The 18,514-nt window shown below is 43.3% G+C and overlaps 3 protein-coding genes across 4 annotated transcripts; all 3 read right to left on the bottom strand.

Annotated features, from left to right (window-relative positions):
* Positions 1 to 3,361: 3,361 nt before the first annotated feature.
* LOC130201714 (uncharacterized) lies at positions 3,362 to 14,397 on the bottom strand. The gene is made up of 4 exons (XM_056426805.1): positions 13,385 to 14,397; positions 11,556 to 11,607; positions 9,273 to 10,379; positions 3,362 to 5,117 (listed from the first exon to the last, which is right to left on the bottom strand). Exons 1-4 carry the CDS (start codon positions 14,395 to 14,397, stop codon positions 4,011 to 4,013), a joined length of 3,279 nt encoding a protein of 1,092 aa, XP_056282780.1. The 3' UTR covers positions 3,362 to 4,010.
* On the bottom strand, positions 8,185 to 11,641 carry LOC130202036 (B1 bradykinin receptor-like). Of its 2 annotated transcripts, none has more exons than XM_056427321.1 (2): positions 11,556 to 11,641; positions 8,185 to 10,421 (listed from the first exon to the last, which is right to left on the bottom strand). In XM_056427321.1, exon 2 carries the CDS (start codon positions 10,374 to 10,376, stop codon positions 9,267 to 9,269), a length of 1,110 nt encoding a protein of 369 aa, XP_056283296.1. In that variant the 5' UTR covers positions 10,377 to 10,421; positions 11,556 to 11,641; the 3' UTR covers positions 8,185 to 9,266. The 2 variants fall into 2 exon arrangements, with proteins under 2 accessions (XP_056283296.1, XP_056283297.1); XM_056427322.1 differs by having other exon boundaries at positions 8,185 to 10,379; positions 11,556 to 11,596.
* Positions 14,398 to 15,377: 980 nt separating the features above from the next.
* bdkrb2 (bradykinin receptor B2) lies at positions 15,378 to 17,982 on the bottom strand. The gene is made up of 2 exons (XM_056426648.1): positions 17,930 to 17,982; positions 15,378 to 16,874 (listed from the first exon to the last, which is right to left on the bottom strand). The coding sequence occupies exons 1-2, from the start codon at positions 17,947 to 17,949 to the stop codon at positions 15,860 to 15,862; spliced, it is 1,035 nt and encodes a 344-aa protein (XP_056282623.1). The 5' UTR covers positions 17,950 to 17,982; the 3' UTR covers positions 15,378 to 15,859.
* Positions 17,983 to 18,514: the final 532 nt, after the last annotated feature.

Below are 18,514 nucleotides of genomic sequence, written 5' to 3'. Positions count from 1 at the left end.
ACGCACACACACTCACGCACACACACTCACGCACACACGCACACACACTCACACACACGCACACACACTCACGCACACACGCACACACACTCACGCACACTCACGCACGCACACGCACACACACACACAAGCACACACACACGGACAGATTCATTACAGCTGGGGCTGATTGATCATCAACACCAGCTGCGTTTATCACACCCACAGCCTCATGGTCAACATAACATGTTCATCCTGTTGGTGTTTCTTTTCTATCTGTTTTTAAAGGAATGCATTCCTCATGAAGAAGAACAGACTGTTGATAAGAGTAGCTCCTCCTAAAGATACCTTTCCTGAGCGGAGGCGTATTTATTTGGTTGCAATCTGCAACCCACCACTAGATTTCATTTCATTTTCATTCATTTATTTATTTGTCCAGGGACCGTACACATTAATCAACCCATGGGTAAATGTGTTCACGTTAGCTCAGGCTAAATGTCAGCTTTGGTCCCTGTGGCCAGATGTTACAGCCTAAAGGAGAAAGAGGTTAACACGGTAACATAAGAGAAAAGCAGTAAACATACAGGTTACGATAAAATACTGGCCTCTTCATAAAATCATTAAAACATAAAATTAAATTACAAAATTAAAAAAAGACATAAAAACAATAATTATTAACACCATCACTGAGGAGGGAGTCACAGTTCATGCTCACACATCTGACTGGTAAAAAGCCGTGTTTAAATGAGTAAAAAGTTCTGCTCGTGCGTATATTCAGAGGTGTTCCAGAGCTGTCCTGCTTTCACTGAAAAGGCAGACTGACTAAAAGAACTCCTCCTAAATGGGATGACGCAGTCGCCTCTCTCCACAGATCTAGTTTGTCTGCTACTCTGTTTTTTGTTTAATAAATTCACCAAGTGGGGGAGGAGCCATATCATTAAAAACTTTAAAAACGAGACACATATTGGCGAGTTTGATGAGGTTATCCCAGTTCAGGAGACTGTATTTAGTTAAAATGGCACAGTGGTGATAACTCCTGGGCTTCTGATCCAGTATTTTTTAGAGCTTGCTGATGCAGGATTTGAATTGGTTTCAGAGTGGTGCTGCTGGCTTGAGCCCAGCTGGTAAAGCAGTAGGTCAGATATGGAATGATGATTGCGTTAAAGTACAGTTTTGCAGTATCTATGTTTAAGTTATTTCTTATGTATTTGAAATTTATTAAATGAAATCTGACAACCTTTGCCACGTTTTTTACCTGCTTCTTAAAAGAAAGGTTTGAGTCGAGGTAGATACCTAGGTATTTATATTCAGGCACTATCTGGAGCCGCTCACCAGAGACATAGACATCTGGCTCAGGTGAGTTACATGCCGTTTTAGTGAAAAACATGCAGACTGTCTTTTTGACATTTAGTTGTAGACAGGAATCTGAGAGCCATTCAGAGACATGGACCATGGTATCAGTTAGTTGAAGTGCAGCCTGAACTTTGCTTTTTGCATGGACATAGATCACTGTGTCATCAGCGTACATTTGGATACTACATCCCTTACAGACACTGGGGAGGTCATTTATATACAGGCTGAATAATAATGGTCCCAAAATCGAACCCTGAGGGACACCGACTTCATATCCCAGCACAGGCGATACAGCCTCACTCTAACACACTGGGTTCTTCCCTCCAGGTAGGACTTCATTAATGCTAGAGATTCAGCTGAGAGGTTGAAATCTGACATTTTCCTAAAAAGGATATAGTGATTAACTGTGTCAAAAGCCTTCCTGAGGTCAAGAAATACTGCTCCAACTACTCCCCCTTTATCCATTTTAAGCTTTATATTCTCAAGGAGAAAGCAGTTGGCTGTGTCAGTGGATGCTTGGCTCGGAAACCAAACTGCATGGGATGTAGCTTGTGAGGCGAGTTGTTAAGGTGTTCAATTAGTTGCTCTGCTAGGGATTTCTCAGCTATTTTAGAGATAGCTGGGAGGATGCTGATGGGCCGATCGTTGGTAATATCGGTTTTATCACCTGATTTAAAGATAGGTGTTATTATGGCTGATTTCCATCCTTTAGGGAACACACACTGCCTAATGGTGTTATTGATTATACTGGTGATCGGGAGCGCGAGTGGGTCTTTATGTTTCTTAAGGAACATGTTGTCTAAACCATACACGTCTTTTGCCCTGGAGTTCCTGAGAGAGCCCATGAGGCGATTGACTGTAACATTAGAGACCTCTAGGAAGGAGAAGCGAGGTTCACCCCCAGCTCCAGGCGGCAGGTCAACTGAGCCGATGCTGGACCTCGGGGCCAGGGCCTCCACCGAGTCATTAAAATAGGAGTTAAAAGCTGTACACATGATTGTTGCATCTTGTGTAAGGCAACCATTTACCTTAACTTTAAGCTGTTTCATTGAACTACTGTTTTGTTTACCTGACATCTTCTGTACATTTTCCCATATTAATTTGGAATTACCCTGTGCTTCAGTAATAATCTTAATACAAAAATCTTCCTTTGCTTTTCTAAGTTCTTTCGTCACTTGGTTTCTCAACTTTGTGAATATCTGCCTATCCGTTGACAATTTAGATTTAAGAGCTACTTTTAGTTTGTAATCCCGCTCTTTCATTAACTTCCAAATATCATCATTTAGCCATGGAAGTGTGTTCTTCTGACTCGGTTTAGTTTTGGCTTTCTTAAGAAAACTACTAATGGTGCTCTGGATTGATAAATTAATATCATTTGACCATTCAATCTGACTGCAATTTAGATGCTCTTTAACATAGAGCATTACACCTCCACCTTTGCCAGCTGTTCTGTCTTTTCTGAATGTATTGTAACCATTGACATTCAAAGCATCAGGGGCCGAGTTCTTATGGAGCCATGATTCTGAAAGGCATAGGAAGTCCAAGTTTGAGTCCTCTAATAAATGTTTAATTTGGTCCATTTTAGGCAGAAGACTGCGAATGTTCAAATGCCCTCCTAACAGCCCTTTGGGTTTTGCATGAGCATCCCAGAGGACACGGGCATGATTTACAGTTCCAAACAGTTTGTATCCGCGCAGTTTTCTCATCGCCGGGTTCAGACCTCGGTGCCTTGGTTTACGCGCGGGTGTCTCATGTCACTATGTCTTCCACACTGGTCCATGAATTTAGAGGCAACAATGTTATTATAACCAAGAAAAGGCATCTTCAAAAATAAGAACAGATATATAACATTCCGGTTTCATACTTACATTATATATTTAAATATTTATAATAATGATATTTGTGTCACGTTGAAGAGAAAAGCAAATGAAATATGTGGAAATGTATTCATAGATGAGCATAAGATTAAGACTTTGCATATTTCCACTCAAGGTGTAACTTTGCATTGATGCTGCAAATAGTTTCCAACTGAAGCTCAGAGTTCTCTGATGTTTATTCAAAGCAACTGGACACACAGCTCATCCTCTCATGTTAGCTTTCTGGAGTCAGAGCAGGGATACATGAGTTATCAGCGTCAGAAACAGACAGGAAAATACATGCCTATAATTTATGGCAGTTTTTAAAATGTTTAACATTAACATATTACAACATTATATATTATTTTTTTGAAATAAATATGAAATCATACAGACAGATTCACACATCGATCTAGACATGCAAACAGAAAAGAGAGGAAACAACTCATCAAGAACGTGTCTCATCAAGACTGTTAAACCGTGACAGAGACACAGAGTCTGTTTCCAGCTCTTCTGTACATCACTTGCACTCCGGTATCGTGGTTTGTGACCATTACTTCTGGAATAAAAACATCTAGTAGTGCTGCTTAATTATGTAGCAGTGTTATTGAATTATTTCTGAAAGCATTTCTAATGAAACAACAGTTATATGGCAGAAGTGTTACGATGGAGAATACGGTAAAGTGAGTCACATGTTGTCATCGAACACTTGACGTCAGAGTATGTTGAGAAACAATCAAATAACTCCCGTTATAGCTCAGTTTAATGATGTGAAATTGTAAAAAAAGAAGAAAAAACAGATTAACTTGAAGCATTCATAGTTTAAAAACTCCTGGATGTATTTGATTGTGTGAACGTGGTGTTGGGGGTTGTTGTTCTGTTGACGCTCGACCGAGTGAAGAGCTCCCGAACTTTTTTGCGAAAGTTATTTCCTACAATAACGTAGAGGATGGGGTTGAGAACACTGTTGAAGAAAGCTAAATACATGAATATGCTGCTGCAGGTGTGTAGGACGCTGAGGAGGGTGCAGCCGGTCAGGACCTCGGCATAAACCAACATGTTCAGGCTCTTGAGCAGGTGGAACGGCACCCAGCAGACCACAAAGGCCAGGAGCACCGCCAGCACCAGGCTGGTGGCCCTGTGCTCCGCCTTCCTGGAGTTCAACCCAACATTCAACCTGTTCTTCAGAGCTCGGACGATCCTGAAAGTGCACATGGAAATAATGAGAATGGGGACGATGAAGCCGAACGTGGTCTGCATGCCCTCACACAGACGCAGCGCAGCGGCACTCGGGTAATGGAGGTGGCAGAGGTGAGTTTTGGAGGCATTTGAATATCTCACGTCCCTGTAGACGAGCGTGGGCACACTGAGGATCAGGCCGATGCTCCACACCAGCACACAGCCCACTTTGGCATACTTGGGCCTGCGTATTCCCTCATGGGACAGCGGGTGCACCAGCGCCACATAGCGATCGATGCTGATCAGAACCAGGAAGTAGATGCTGCAGTGGGCGTTCATGCTGATGCAGAGGGTGACCAGCGAGCACAGAGGCTTAGCCAAGGTCCAGTTGAACCGGTTGGCTGCGTAGACGGCCCAGAAGGGCAGACAGGCCGTGAGGACGAAGTCCGCAGCGGCCATGTTGCTCAGGTAGATCTCGGCCACGGTGCAGGCCTTCTTGTGGAGGAGGAACACCATCATCACAAACCCATTCAGCACCACGCCCAGCACAGCGATGAGCAGGATGTACACCGGCAGCACGTCCTCGTGCCACCCGCTCAGCCAAGGAAGACACCCGGGGCTCGTGCTGTTCTGGTCTTCAGACGTGAGGTTAGCAGGGTCGCTGTGGAGGAGGAGAACCGACCACTTGAAGGTGACTTTGTGTTGACTGCCATCAGCATTATGTGGAAGATTGGGAACCACTGGGAAGTGCTGAGTCATATTGAGGTCATGCTCAGAAATATTGAACACTGAGTAACATGGAACCAAGAGAAATAGTTGTTAGCCCAAATAAAAGAAGTTTCCAGAGAAGCTGGGTACACGGGGGATGCATCATTGGGCTGAATGTGATGCTCTACAATGATGTCATCTGGCACAACAGTTCTCCTCAGATTCACATGAAGTATTGCATACATGATCATATATTTCTGAATATGCAAAGTCAGAAGAGTGTAAGTATACATTACATTAAAATACACTTCAATACCTCACAATGTGCTGAGGTAACATACGTTGTAACTTTCTACCCCTCATTATTATTCTACTCTTTTTTCTATATTCATCAGAATAGCACAAACAGTTCCACAGTTTGAAATACTTGTCATGTGACTTTACTAACTGTCTAAATAATGTTGCTTCATCTCTGACAACGTGTGCTGTGAGAACCATTTGGACTTTATATCATGAAAATAAGAACATATTCTAAAGAGTCTGTATACTGTCATCAGTCAACATTATAAAGCACATAGTAATATAAAGAATATACCTTGTCGGAGCCATTGTTGCTGAGGAAATCCAGATGTGAGCTGCCCTTCAGCGGCTCAGGACCTCCTTCTCTCTCTCTCTCTGACAGGAGGAGGCACTGCAGTGGCCGCTCCTCCTTTCTTCCAGGAGCACTGAATACACATCCTGTCTGTCTGTTTGCAGTCAAGTTTATGTATCTGTCTAATTCTTTATAAAAATGATCTCAGAGATGCTCTTTCTTTTTGCATTTAAAAAGTGCTACATTTTAATTTCAGTCATCTATCTATTGCCCCCCATGGCTCTCCTCAGTGAGCCGGCTGAGCCGTAACCGTGACAACATCGGCAACGATGAAAATCCTGAAGGGAACGGGGCCACGCCCACGAGGACCCAACCAGACACCCAGAGAAACAGAGCGATGAGCCACGCGATTTCAATATTCAAGAAGCGGCTCAAAACAACACTTGACAAACAATGTGGAACAAAATCAAAAGTAAATCCAAACAGGAGGAGTCAGTCAGGGGCGGGGCAGCCAATCACAAGAGGGGGAAATATCCAAAGGCAGGAAGTAAAGTGAGCACAGGACACAAGAGGCAGGGATCAAAATAGATGAAGAACATTATTAAATCAAAACCGAGATGTGACAATCAGACAGGAGAGTGATGACAGAACAGAGCTCCATGTTTATGATCTTCTTTTATCCCCAACTACTTATTTAAAAAATACAAATCAAAAATGATTTAGAAAATGATCATATAACATAGTTTGAAATCCCGACAGTCACCACAAACCTTTTCTTATCTTTTGTTATCCTTGAGACATCTGGTATCGTAACCAATGTTTCTCAGAGATCGACTTGATTAGTAGAAAGAAGAACGTCTGCGTCACAAACGTGAGTCAGTTTGACGTAATGTCCTTATTTGGAGGAAACTGAATTCACGTTTAAGACTTTTCAAGAGCTGCAGACTCCCTGCAGGATATCAAGGGGGAGGGGATGAAGGATGATACTGATGTTAGCTGGGAGGTTGAAGTTTGGGCGGCGCCCTCACCGACGAGTCACCGGGAGTCAAACGCCTGGATTCTAATTTCAACACTTGATTTTCTTGTGAATGGGTCACATTGTCCACAGCAGAGATCTGTATGTGTCGGTAAACATGTTGGCTTCATATCACGGCCGCCTGGACATTCATTGCTAACATGATCTTTACTTCCTGACATGACCTCCAGCCCATTTGGCTCTCTGGCATTGTTCTTCCTTTTGTCCTGTTGTTCCTCAAATATGTTGATATGCATTTGTCAGATTATTAGTACTTTTTTTTTTCACTGACTCAAATTTCCTGTCAAATTGTACATTGTGATGATGAAGAAGGACATTCTCTTTCTATTTGTTCACCTTTTTGGTGAACTTCCAATGTTCGGTGGAGGAAAGCTGCAGCGTCATGAAAACTCCTCCTGCCGTGTCCTCGTCGTCAAGCCGGCGAGGCCCGAGGCGGTCCACTGCTCTCCCCTGTTCTTCATTTGTTCTGACCTGCTTCACGTCCCTTACTCCCAGAACTGTCCATGCTGGATCCGTCCACCGGATGTTAGCGGGTCGGCTCTTCTGGGAAGAGAAGCTCTCGCTTCACCTCCCGCTGGCCGTGAACAAAAGCTGAATCTATTTTAGGACGCTGATTGGCTGAAGTGTACATCACTCATTAATCGGCTAAACTGCTTCTCAGACCCGTCTCTACTGGGCCAAAACGATTCGGCCCCAGCTCAGCCGAGACATGCAGGAAGTGCAGCAAAAACTAATACTTTGTGCAGATATTCCATTTTACAAATATTACTGGGTATCTCCAAATCACAAATATTTAAAATGTGTATAATTTATAAATATAATTAATTTCTTTTTGTGTCTGAAGGAGGGAAATGTCCCCGTCATGCCAACGAGAAAAGTAAGATGGGCCATCCAATCCAGTTAGAGTGAATCTGTGCTGACAAAACACAACATGAACACAGATAGAACCTGGAGAACCTCAGAGAGAGAGAGAGCTGTGTGTTTCTGAGTGAAAACACATGCAGCACAACATGGAGCATTCTTCCCTATATATATATATGTATATATATGTATATGTATATATATATGTATATGTATATATTTCTATATATGTATATGTATATATTTCTATACATGTATATGTATATATATATGTATATGTATATATTTCTATACATGTATATGTATATATATACGTATATACATATACGTATATATATATCACTAATATACTTTTGAGTTGTTTCAGAGAATGTAGAATGAAGCATAACAAGCTAGGAATGGGATAATTACAACAATGCATAAACCAGATTAAAACAAGGCCTCACAGTAATTCACTGTAATTGTTCATGTTATTAGATTTTGATAATTAGGCTTCTGGAAATTAAAGTCAATTTGGAACAAACGGACCACATAGCCGACACATCATGAGTTACGAATACCTCAGAGATGTATTCATGTTTATATCTTTATACTGCTGAATTTTTAACTTCATTATTTTTGTGAGATATTGGTAAAAAACGTGTAAATTAAGACATTCTAATAATACAGTATGGAAACTTAAAAGACATGCTTGGACAAGCACCACAAAGGTGAGGGTTATAATTCAATAGTTTCCCTAGAGCAGCGGTCGGGACCCTCTGGCTCGAGCCATATCCGGTTCTTCTTCTTGACGGCATATGGCTCACAGACAATTTTGAGTTGAAAAAAAAAGATCTCTGCCCGCCCCCTGTAATGTTCTCTATCGCCAGATGACAGCAGCAGGATGTCAGGTCCTCTTCTTAGAGACGTCTTTGTTCTTTCATTCAACTAAACGTCTGTTGTTGGTCGTCTCTCCAGCAGCATGTCACTCTGTCTCTAGTGTCGCGTGAACACTTCTCGGCTCGCCGTCTCGCGGAGCAAAACAAAATGTGTTCTGGGGAAACTTCCAGAAACCGAATAACGAGCAGGACAAAGATGATACCATCATGGCTCATACTAGACGTACATGTCCTTCCACAGTGTCCAATTTCTGTAGCATGTGGTCAGAGAGTGTGCGGTTGATGCTGCACGAGAAGCCGCGCCCACATGAGATATCATGTTTTGCATTCAAGATTTAATTGTATATTTAATTGTTTCAGGTGTTCAATCGAGTTCATTATAAATAAGACACAAAAGTAAGTAAGTAAGAAAGTAAAGAGTGTTTATCTTAAAGAGGAACTGGTTGTGTCTGTCATAGCTGAATAAATATGTTGTTTAAATGTCAATATATACCATAAAAAGTGAATTATGAATGTAATTCTACAAAAAACAATAACATATTCTCTCATGTTAGCTTGCATAGTATAACATACTTTGTAGAGTCAGTTCGATTAAACATATTCTGATGCATCCCTACGGACAGAGACTGTCTTCATGGAGACTGAACATAAAATCTGCTTTCCACAGATTTCAGCCATTGTTATTGGTTGAGTCAATTATTTCGCAAACATCCTCTGATGGTGCTGTTAAAACCATATAACAGCATTATTATTGTGTTAAGTCTCATGAACAAGCGACTTGAGACTCATATCCTGTATTTTGCATTGTTTTTTCCACAACAGATTCACACCTGGTCCTTTGCATGGAGGATGACCACAGCCTTGATCTGCTCGGTTCTGTTCATGTAAGTGGACACAACAGAGCGCTGGTGTGTGGTCATATCTGATCCTCTGCGATTATATCGATTCCTCGTGTAGATGGCGCTAACCTTCCTCCTAAAGTACTGCCCTGAGAAGACGTACAGCAGTGGGTTCAGGGCGCTGTTGAGGAAGGCCAGATACACGGAGACCTGGCCTCCGATATCCAGAGTGTGGAACCACAGCGTCTCGTCCAGCGCTCGGACGTCGCACAGGACGTCGAGGAAGGTGAAGACCTGGAAGGGAGCCCAACACAGGAAGAAGAGGAGAGTGACAGCATACACCAGGGCTGTGGTCTTGGTGTCATTCGTTTCATGAAAAGAAGCACTCTTCCTCCTCTGAATTAAAACATTGATGATGTTTCCACTGCTGAAAACAATAACCAGGAGAGGAAGTAAAAAGCCCAGAACATTCATCAGAATCTGATGAGCCAACTTCCAGGAGCTGTCGTGACTGTAATCCAATATGCAGGACATCGTCTCCAACTCCTCGATGAACTTCACCTTCCTGTGAACCATTGTTGGCGTGCTCAGGAGGACCGCGAACGTCCACAGGAGGCAGCAGACGACCTTGGCATAGAGCGTCCGCCTCAGCCACCGGGCCTTCATGGGCTTCACGAGTGCCAGGTAGCGGTCAACACTGATCATGACCAGGGTGTAGATGCTGCTGTAGAAGTTGATGATGATGACGGCGTTGACCAGTTTGCACAAGGCGTCTCCGTAAGGCCAGTTAAAGTCGTTGAGGATGTTCATGGCCCAGAAAGGGAGGCCACACAGGAGAACGAAGTCGGCCAGCGCCAGGCTGCTCAGGTAGATCTCCGCTACGCTCAGTCGGTCCTTGTGAGCGAAGAACACGGCCAGCACAAAGCTGTTCAGGAGAAGACCCGACAGGGACACGGTGAAGATGTACGGGGGAACGATGGACCGGACCAGTTCCCATTCTGCAGAGATCGGGAACTCCGATGGAGCGGCCGGCCGGGACCCACTGCTGTTATCGGCCCACGATGGCGTCACCGACACCAGCGCCATCGGGTCCATGGGCTAGGAAACGACATCGTGAGAAATAACCGTCTCAGTATAAGACTGTTATCGGAAAAAAACATGAGATCTTACTCTTGCATCAGTGATAGCAAATACATATTACGTTTATGTTACGCACAATTATATAAAAAGATAAAGGTTGAACATGATGACATGTTTATTCACAAATTCAAAGCATATCTATGATTGGAGGATTGCCTCAACATGGGGACAACAAAACGCCGTTATCTATTTATTGATTATTTTTAATATTTTGCATTTGAGCGTCTTTGAGTGTCTAAAAAATCTCTCGATACATTCAAAGTATTAAAAAACTAACCGTTGATGAGCGGAGTGCAGAGACTATATACAGGACTGTCTCAGAAAATTAGAATATTGTGATGAAGTTCTTTATTTTCTGTAATGCAATTAATAAAACAAAAATGTCATGCATTCTGGATTCATTACAAATCAACTGAAATATTGCAAGCCTTTAATTCTGATTTATTGCTGATTATGGCTTACAGCTTAAGAAAACTCAAATATCCTATCTCTAAATATTAGAATATCATGAAAAAGTATACTAGTAGGGTATTAAACAAATCACTTGAATTGTCTAATTAACTCGAAACACCTGCAAGGGTTTCCTGAGCCTTGACAAACACTCAGCTGTTATAAATCTTTTTTTTACTTGGTCTGAGGAAATATTAAAATTTTATGAGATAGGATTTTAGAGTTTTCTTAAGCTGTAAGCCATAATCAGCAATATTAAAAGAATAAAAGGCTTGCAATATTTCAGTTGATTTGTAATGAATCCAGAATGCTTGACATTTTTGTTTTTTAATTGCATTACAGAAAATAAAGAACTTTATCACAATATTCTAATTTTCTGAGACAGTCCTGTATATACACATTTGACTGGAGGGGCTCCGTCATCAACGCTCAGTGCATCTCACTCAGGAGTGGGGACTCGATTCTCTGCTCTCAATTGCATTAATACAACATATCTGTATATCAAATACTGGTCTGCTGCTATATTAAGGAACATATTAAGGCAGGAATTTGAGTACCTTTAACAAGTCGATTAATTTCCCATAGTTTAACCCGACTACCAGACCGAGCTTCTTTCTGAATAGCACCTGGTTCGTATTTAAACGCTCAAATAAAAGAAGAACAACTAAAGTGAGAAGTTCTTACCGTCCGTCTGGTGGAAATGTTCCTCTTCTGGTCCAAATGATCACCGACGCGTCTGGAACAGGCTCATGTGTCCACGGAGTTCCTGGTAAGAGTACACAGCAACTTAGAGGAGAGATCTGCTCCGGGGGATTTTGTATATAGTTGCATTCTTCCACACCCTTCGCCAAGAAGTGCAATATATCAACTTGTTTATGAAAGAGTCCAAATTTGAAACGTGCTGAAACTTGAGTGCCTAAAGGTCTTCAACTTCCCCAGCAAAACTCCAGACTATTAAGAACACATCAAGAATGATAGCATTGCTTTGTCATTATATGTCCAAAGTCTTTTTTTAACTTGAAACGTAGATTTATCACCATTGTTTTCAAAATGATAACTGACACGTCTGGACCACGGCTCCTGTGTGTTCACTGAGTAGAGGACAGATCTGTTACGGGGGATTATGGACATAGTTGTATTCTTCCACACCCTTCTTCAAGTAGTTTAATATATCAACTTGCTTATGAAAGAGTCAAAATTAGGTCGGCTGGCCGTTACGGGCCCGGAAACCGGGTCCAAAGGGTCCAATCGGGCCCTAACGTGCAGAAAGGGCCATAATATGCTAACAAACAGCCCCAGAGGCCCCAGACCGACAACCAGGTTATGGGGTTGGATTTGTTCAATCTGACGGTCATTTTTTTCCAAACAAAACATATGAAAACATTTTGAGGTCAGTATGCAGTGGGTAGTGTTATCTAAAAATGACTCTGAGCTGCAGAATCCCTGATATGGTCAAAGTGATGACAGACACCTTGAATTCTTCAGTTCATGAAGAGATTCTGAAAGGGAACGAGGCTCATTGTCATTGAAGCAACAATCCTGTCTTGTAAAACAAAGACGATGCTTCTTACAGTAATAGATAACATTTTATTCAGGACAAAAAACACATTCATAGTTGAATTATCTTGAAAAGAATGTTGACTCCATTTGAGTATTGATTGTGCAAGCAAAAGTTATATTTGACTCTACAATTAGTAATTATATGATGACACACAAACATGATGGATCCCTTGTTTACTCAGAAAAACAACTCCTTCCTGATCGTTGCTATAGAAACAAAAAGGCAAACCCTCGGATCACACCCTCAAATGAAACTTTATTAAGAGAGCCAATGGCTTTGTTTAGCAAGTACAACACAAGTGAAAATGTCCTGAATGGAAACCACTGTTACAAAACAATCATTCTAATCACATCAAATTTAGGATTAACAAACAATACGGAGTACATTATAATGGCAAATATTGAACAATGTTAGTTTTGGAGGTTGATTACCAAACACACAAGATACATGTTAATTAGTCATCTTTAGAGATGCTGGTAGCTTACAGTCATGAAAGTGGTACAAACTTTCTTATCTAACTCTAAGAAAGCATATAAGTGCATTTCCCAAAATGTCAAACTACTGCATTGCGTGTTATCAGGTTAAAGGAGGAGGACGATGGGGCCAAACGCCGTCTTCCAAAAGCTGCTAGATTGACAGCCGTGAGTAACAATAGCCATGTTCATTGGTAACATCACATTTTTACATTCACAATGATAATCCGGAGAGTCTCTTTGGAAGGATGGACGTCTGGCATGCAACTTGGCAACTTTCTGACAGATTTAGCAACGTCTGAATTTAGGGCTGCTAGTTTCTTTTCATTGTGAACAAGTTGGCAACTCTAGGCTGGGTTTTCAGTTCGATCATTTAAAAAAGCTAGCGTTTCTTAAGATTGTATAGTGTGACTTAGCATGTGTTATATAAAGTAATTTCTTGAACAGCTGTTACTCTCCTCTATGTGTTGTTGGTTTACATCTGAGTGCTCTCTGTTTGTTTCGTTGAGTTGAGATTGGCGTTGGAATGAACGGGCCTCGCCCACGGCCTCGTCCTCCTGCGCAGCACCAGGGTAAACACTTCCCTCGCCTTCTGCTTGAAGTGCTTCCCCACAATCACATACAGGAAAGGATTCAATGAGCAGTTGCTATAGCCGAGGTAAGTAGTCAACTGGTTTCCAATGTCCAAGACGTAAGTCCACGTACATCCAGAGAAGACTTCATAATGATCCAAAGTGTCCAGAAAGATGAGGACCTGGTAGGGCAGCCAGCAGAGGACGAACACGGCCAGGACGAGGAGGACGCGGCGCGCCGCCTTCCTCTCCACGCCGCTTCTCATCCTCCGGCTGCTCCGGAGGGCTTTGGTGATGTGGTAACTACAGAAGGACACGATGGGGACCGGGATAAGGAAGCCGACTGTGCTGACAGTCATGTTGTAGCGCAGCCTCCAGCCGGCATGGGGGTACGCTAGGTAGCACGCCTCGATGCCCAGATCGGGGAAGAACTGAACGGAGCGGAAGAGGACAGCAGGGAAGCTGAACAGGAGCCCGGCAATCCAGATACTGAAGCAAATCCCCCGCGCCCAGACGGCCCGTCTCCTCCTGCCCTGGGTCAGAGGTCGAGTGAGGGCCAGGTATCTGTCCACGCTCACGAGCGTCAGAAACAGCACACTGCAATAATAATTGATCCCGATAACAATGCTGATCAGCTGGCACATGGTCTCCCCAAACCTCCAGTGGAACTTGTTGACGATGGCTTCCACCCAGAAGGGCAGGCAGGAGACCATGAGCAGGTCGGCCGCCGCCAGGTTGCTCAGGTAGATGTCGGCCACGGAGCGGCGCCGCTTCTGGAGGCAGAACACACACAGCACACCGGAGTTGCCGATCACTCCAAGGAGGCAGATGATGGACATGTAGGCCGGTTGCATGGTGTAGACCCAGTCCCACACATCGGTGTGGTTGCAGACGAGCTCAGCTCTTGCGGAAATCTCCATCAGTCATGAGGATCGGTGTGAACGCGGCGGCAGAGGAACGGCGATTTTAAATGGTGGTGTGTTCAAAATGAATCCATAAACCAGTGGAACCTTTTAACTGTGTCAACACAGGTGTATTGTCTCTGCCTCTTAAGCTTCACATCCTGTCTGGATTCCCAAGGTGAGAAGGATCATTGATTTCATGGAGTGCTGGTGTTGGTTTATCAGTCAGAGCACACAGCCGCATGCCGTCGTCACAGTGGGGAGTCTTAGCAACACGTCTGTGAGAGAACCAGCACGTTGAACCATTCCAGATTTACAAAAACAAAACCCTTTCATCATACACACACGCAATGACAACTGCAGACCAACTGATTTCATTTGTTGATGTTTTGTGTACCGGCTTCACAAGGAACACGTCCATGCTGCACTACTGACACTACGTTATCCTACTGCATTCACATGTCCTCCGCCCTTCCACACACATATAATTATGGTCTTCATTCCTCTGAGAATGTGGAATTTAGCAAGATAGGAACCGTCCTCCTGACAGGCAGACACAAATACATGGATCAAGGTCAAACGGTGTATTGTTGGCATGCGTTTGACCCTTTGAGGTGACTTTGTCTGCCTGCATGCTTTTTTGATCCATAAAAATGTGGAGCCCTGGCAGTGGTGGTACGGCCTGACTCCTCACACAGATCTCCTGTTTGGCACAACATGCCTTCATTGTGGATACATGAGAGTTCACCCTGCGCCGCAGACCACACGTCAACATGGGGCTGGCCATGAAGGGAGAGTGGGGAGACGCCAACGAGAAGGAGCATGTTGATGTCCCCACTGGAAACATTCTGACAGAATCCTGTTTTTAACTCTGCAGACTGTGAGTCAAAAACACCAGAAAACACCCAGATTCATGTTACAGGACGTCCACAGGATGGAGGACGGAACATTTAAATACTTTGAGGATATTCACAATATCCACAACAAACATACATCTGTGTGATTTGACCTTTTATTTGAAAGACATGTACTGGTACTCTTTACAATATAAGTGATAAGCAATGTAATACAGAATATATAACAGTATTCAAATAAGTAATTTACAGCAACTGGGCTGATTTATATCACACCACCTGTACAACTAATATATTTATGTTTGCAAATGTTTGAAACAAGAGGCCAGCTGTTGTTTATTGCATGTGGTAAAACCGTTTGAAAGGGAACAAATAATCAAGCCTTGTAAGGCCGTAAACATATAACCACATCATTTAAAATGAATTAAAGCATGTTCATCTTTTTAAGACGATCAATGTCGTCAAAGAGTGATTTGAGGAAGGGTGACTTGGTCCCATGAGGCCTGCAATACAATTACATCTGCTCCAGATCTAATAAAGAATCAGCTTATCATCAAGGACTTTACACCAGACCACCACGAGGCTACAGAGTCGCCTGAGAACGGGAACAGCTTCTGGAGCCTACCTTATGCCAACGTCTTCAGTGTGGAGGACAGGTTTGATGAACGCAAGGACTCAGATGTCACTGTTTTCTTCATATTCCACTCCTTGAAGATTTCAAAAACCTTTTTCCGAAAGTTCTTTCCTACAATAACGTAGACGATGGGGTTGAGAACACTGTTGAACATGGCCAAGTAGGTGAAGATCTGATTGCAGATTTCTAGGACCGACTCGAGGGCACACCCTCTCAGGATGTCGGCTCGTGAGAGCACGTCCAGGATGGTGACCGCGTGGAACGGCACCCAGCAGATCAGGAACGCCAGAAGCACCGCCAGCATCAGATGGGTGGCCTTCTGCTCCGTTCTCTCAGCATTGAACCTCCCGATCACCTGGACCTTCAACGCCTGAATAATCTTGACAGTGCAGAATGAGATAATGGAAATGGGGACAATGAAGCTAAAAACGATCAACATCACATCGAAGAACAGCGCAGCGGCGAGGTTGGGGTACTCCAGGAAGCACGCAGTCACGCCGTACTCGGGGAAGTATTCCACATCCCTGAAGACGATTGTGGGGACGCTCAGGAGAAAGCCGAAGCTCCACATCAGCAGACAGCCCAGCTTGGCATATTTAGTCCGGCGCATTCTGCCATGGGACAAGGTGTGCACCAGCGCCACGTAGCGGTCCATGCTGATCAGAACCAGGAAGTTGATGGTGCAGTAGGTGTTCATCTTAATGCCCAGGTTGACGACTTTACACATGAACAGGCCAAACGGCCAATTGAACCCGTTGGAGATGTTGACCGCCCAGAACGGCAAACACGACACCAGGACGAGGTCGGCGGCCGCCAGGTTGCTCAGGTAGACCTCGGCCACCGTGCAGGCCTTCTTGTGGAGCCAGAAGACCAGGAGCACAAACACGTTGAGCACGGCTCCCAGCACCGTGATGAGCACGATGTACACCGGCTGCCCGGCGTGGAGCCACTCCCAGTCCAGCAGGTCGGGGCAAACCGCTCCGTTGGACTGGTTCTGCTGTGGGCCGCTGTGGAACACATCGAGCACCTCGTGACACAAGGACGTATGAAACGCATTCCAAGGTTAATGACCATCAAATCAAGACAATCTACATCAAAGCTATCGGGAAGGATTTTTATTTTATTTATTTTTTGAAAAATAGTAAGCTATCAAATAGAACACGTGTTGGTCTCATTGTCTCGAGTTAATTTCTCTCTCCTTTTATCAGTGTTCTCTCCAGCTTCTGTTTCCCTGTTCAGCCTGAATTAGCTTATCTATTGCACGGATACATAAATGAATGACTCCGACAGTTTGTTTGCTGAGTATTGTACGACAGGGTCAACCTGTTCCAATGAGGAGCAACATGCGTGGCTCTGCTCGCTCCTAATTGCCCCATAATTCATTTTGCTCTGCACAGCATGAGATCTCATCTTGGTCCGAGTTTCTGTTTTGTACTGAAGCGTAAAGTCAAAGTCAACAACATTTCTAAATGATACTCAAATGAGAGTTTTTAAAAAAGTATTGTGAATCAATAACAATCAGTGCAGCTGGAACTCATCAGTTTATGTCTCCATCATTGCTGCTGTCAGTGGAGCTGTGAGCTCACGCTCATGGCTTACTTCCCATATTTGACCAAAGATGGATCGTAAGTATCTGGCTTTCTGATCTTCTTGTGCCACAACTGAAACAGGATTCCCATTCAATCAACACATTTAGAAATCGTGTTTTGAATATTCTGATCGTACAAACAAAAGATTTAACTAGAGTTTATATTGCAAAAACCAGAGGTGACTATTAACATGGACCACAGCATATATTTATACTGGTAGGGTTTTTATTTCCTGCTGAGTTCTGCTTTATTTCATGGTTTTTTAATGTATTCTATAACCTAACACATCTTGATGTAGGGTACATTTGAACCCACCATTACATTTAAAAGGTTTCTCTACATAGGTATTCACACAAAACGATTATGAAGCACAACACAACTGTAAGTTATACATGTTCGATGTTAAAGAGGAGCTCATGCATCAATGCTAATGGGAAATATTTCCCAATAGACAACAAATGAAATGTGTATACCTTGTAGGCTGGAGAGTCATGTCTCTACAAGTCCAGGACAACGAGTCGCCTTCAGCCTCCTCTTCGTCCTCCTCCGGGTGTCTGACTCGCTCTCGTGTGGAAACTGTAGTTCCGATGATGTCTGACTACTTCAGGCTCTCTTTGGCACCCTCCTCTTCGCCCTCTGAGTCAGATCCTCCACAGCAGTCTGCGTTTTGGCAGAGTTCATGTTGTTTTGCTTTATTTGCAGCCACTTAAGCTGGCAGTTAAAGTTTCATATTAAGTGTGTGACATCTGCCTTCGAGTCAAGACTTTGTTGGTGTTATAGACACTTCCATCATAAACAGCACGAAAAACACATATGAGGATTTATTGGAACTTTATTGACAATAATAAGATTCACAATACATTTCCAATTAAATAATGTGAGCTTAATGTTATATCCTCAACATTAAAGTGTAAACATATTGGGCTTCTAAGAGAGCTCTGAGGACAGGTACTCGCTCCAGTCCAGTGGCTCATGTTGGCAGCATGTGGATGCGTCATGCTTCTTTGCCTGCTCTTCTCTTTCTGGGGGAAAGGTGATATTTTATGGGCAGTAGGGGT

Source organism: Pseudoliparis swirei, chromosome 11 (assembly GCF_029220125.1).
Source record: "Pseudoliparis swirei isolate HS2019 ecotype Mariana Trench chromosome 11, NWPU_hadal_v1, whole genome shotgun sequence".
NCBI classification, from domain to species: Eukaryota; Metazoa; Chordata; class Actinopteri; order Perciformes; family Liparidae; genus Pseudoliparis; species Pseudoliparis swirei.
This window is presented reverse-complemented; position numbering and strand designations above follow the sequence as displayed.

Bases quoted from the DNA above. Each gene is read 5' to 3' on its own strand.
- bdkrb2 (XM_056426648.1), bottom strand. From the start codon at position 17,949: ATGACTCTCCAGCCTACAAG. The intron at 16,875-17,929 runs GTATACACATTT...TGTGTTCCACAG, and splicing joins ATGACTCTCCAGCCTACAAG to CGGCCCACAGCAGAACCAGT.
- LOC130201714 (XM_056426805.1), bottom strand. From the start codon at position 14,397: ATGGAGATTTCCGCAAGAGCTGAGCTCGTCTGCAACCACACCGATGTG. The intron at 11,608-13,384 runs GTAAACCAACAA...AGCCTGTTCCAG, and splicing joins CAAACAGAGAGCACTCAGAT to ACGCGTCGGTGATCATTTGG. The intron at 5,118-9,272 runs GTGTGAATCTGT...AATATGACTCAG, and splicing joins TCCTCCATGCAAAGGACCAG to CACTTCCCAGTGGTTCCCAA.
- LOC130202036 (XM_056427321.1), bottom strand. From the start codon at position 10,376: ATGGACCCGATGGCGCTGGTGTCGGTGACGCCATCGTGGGCCGATAAC.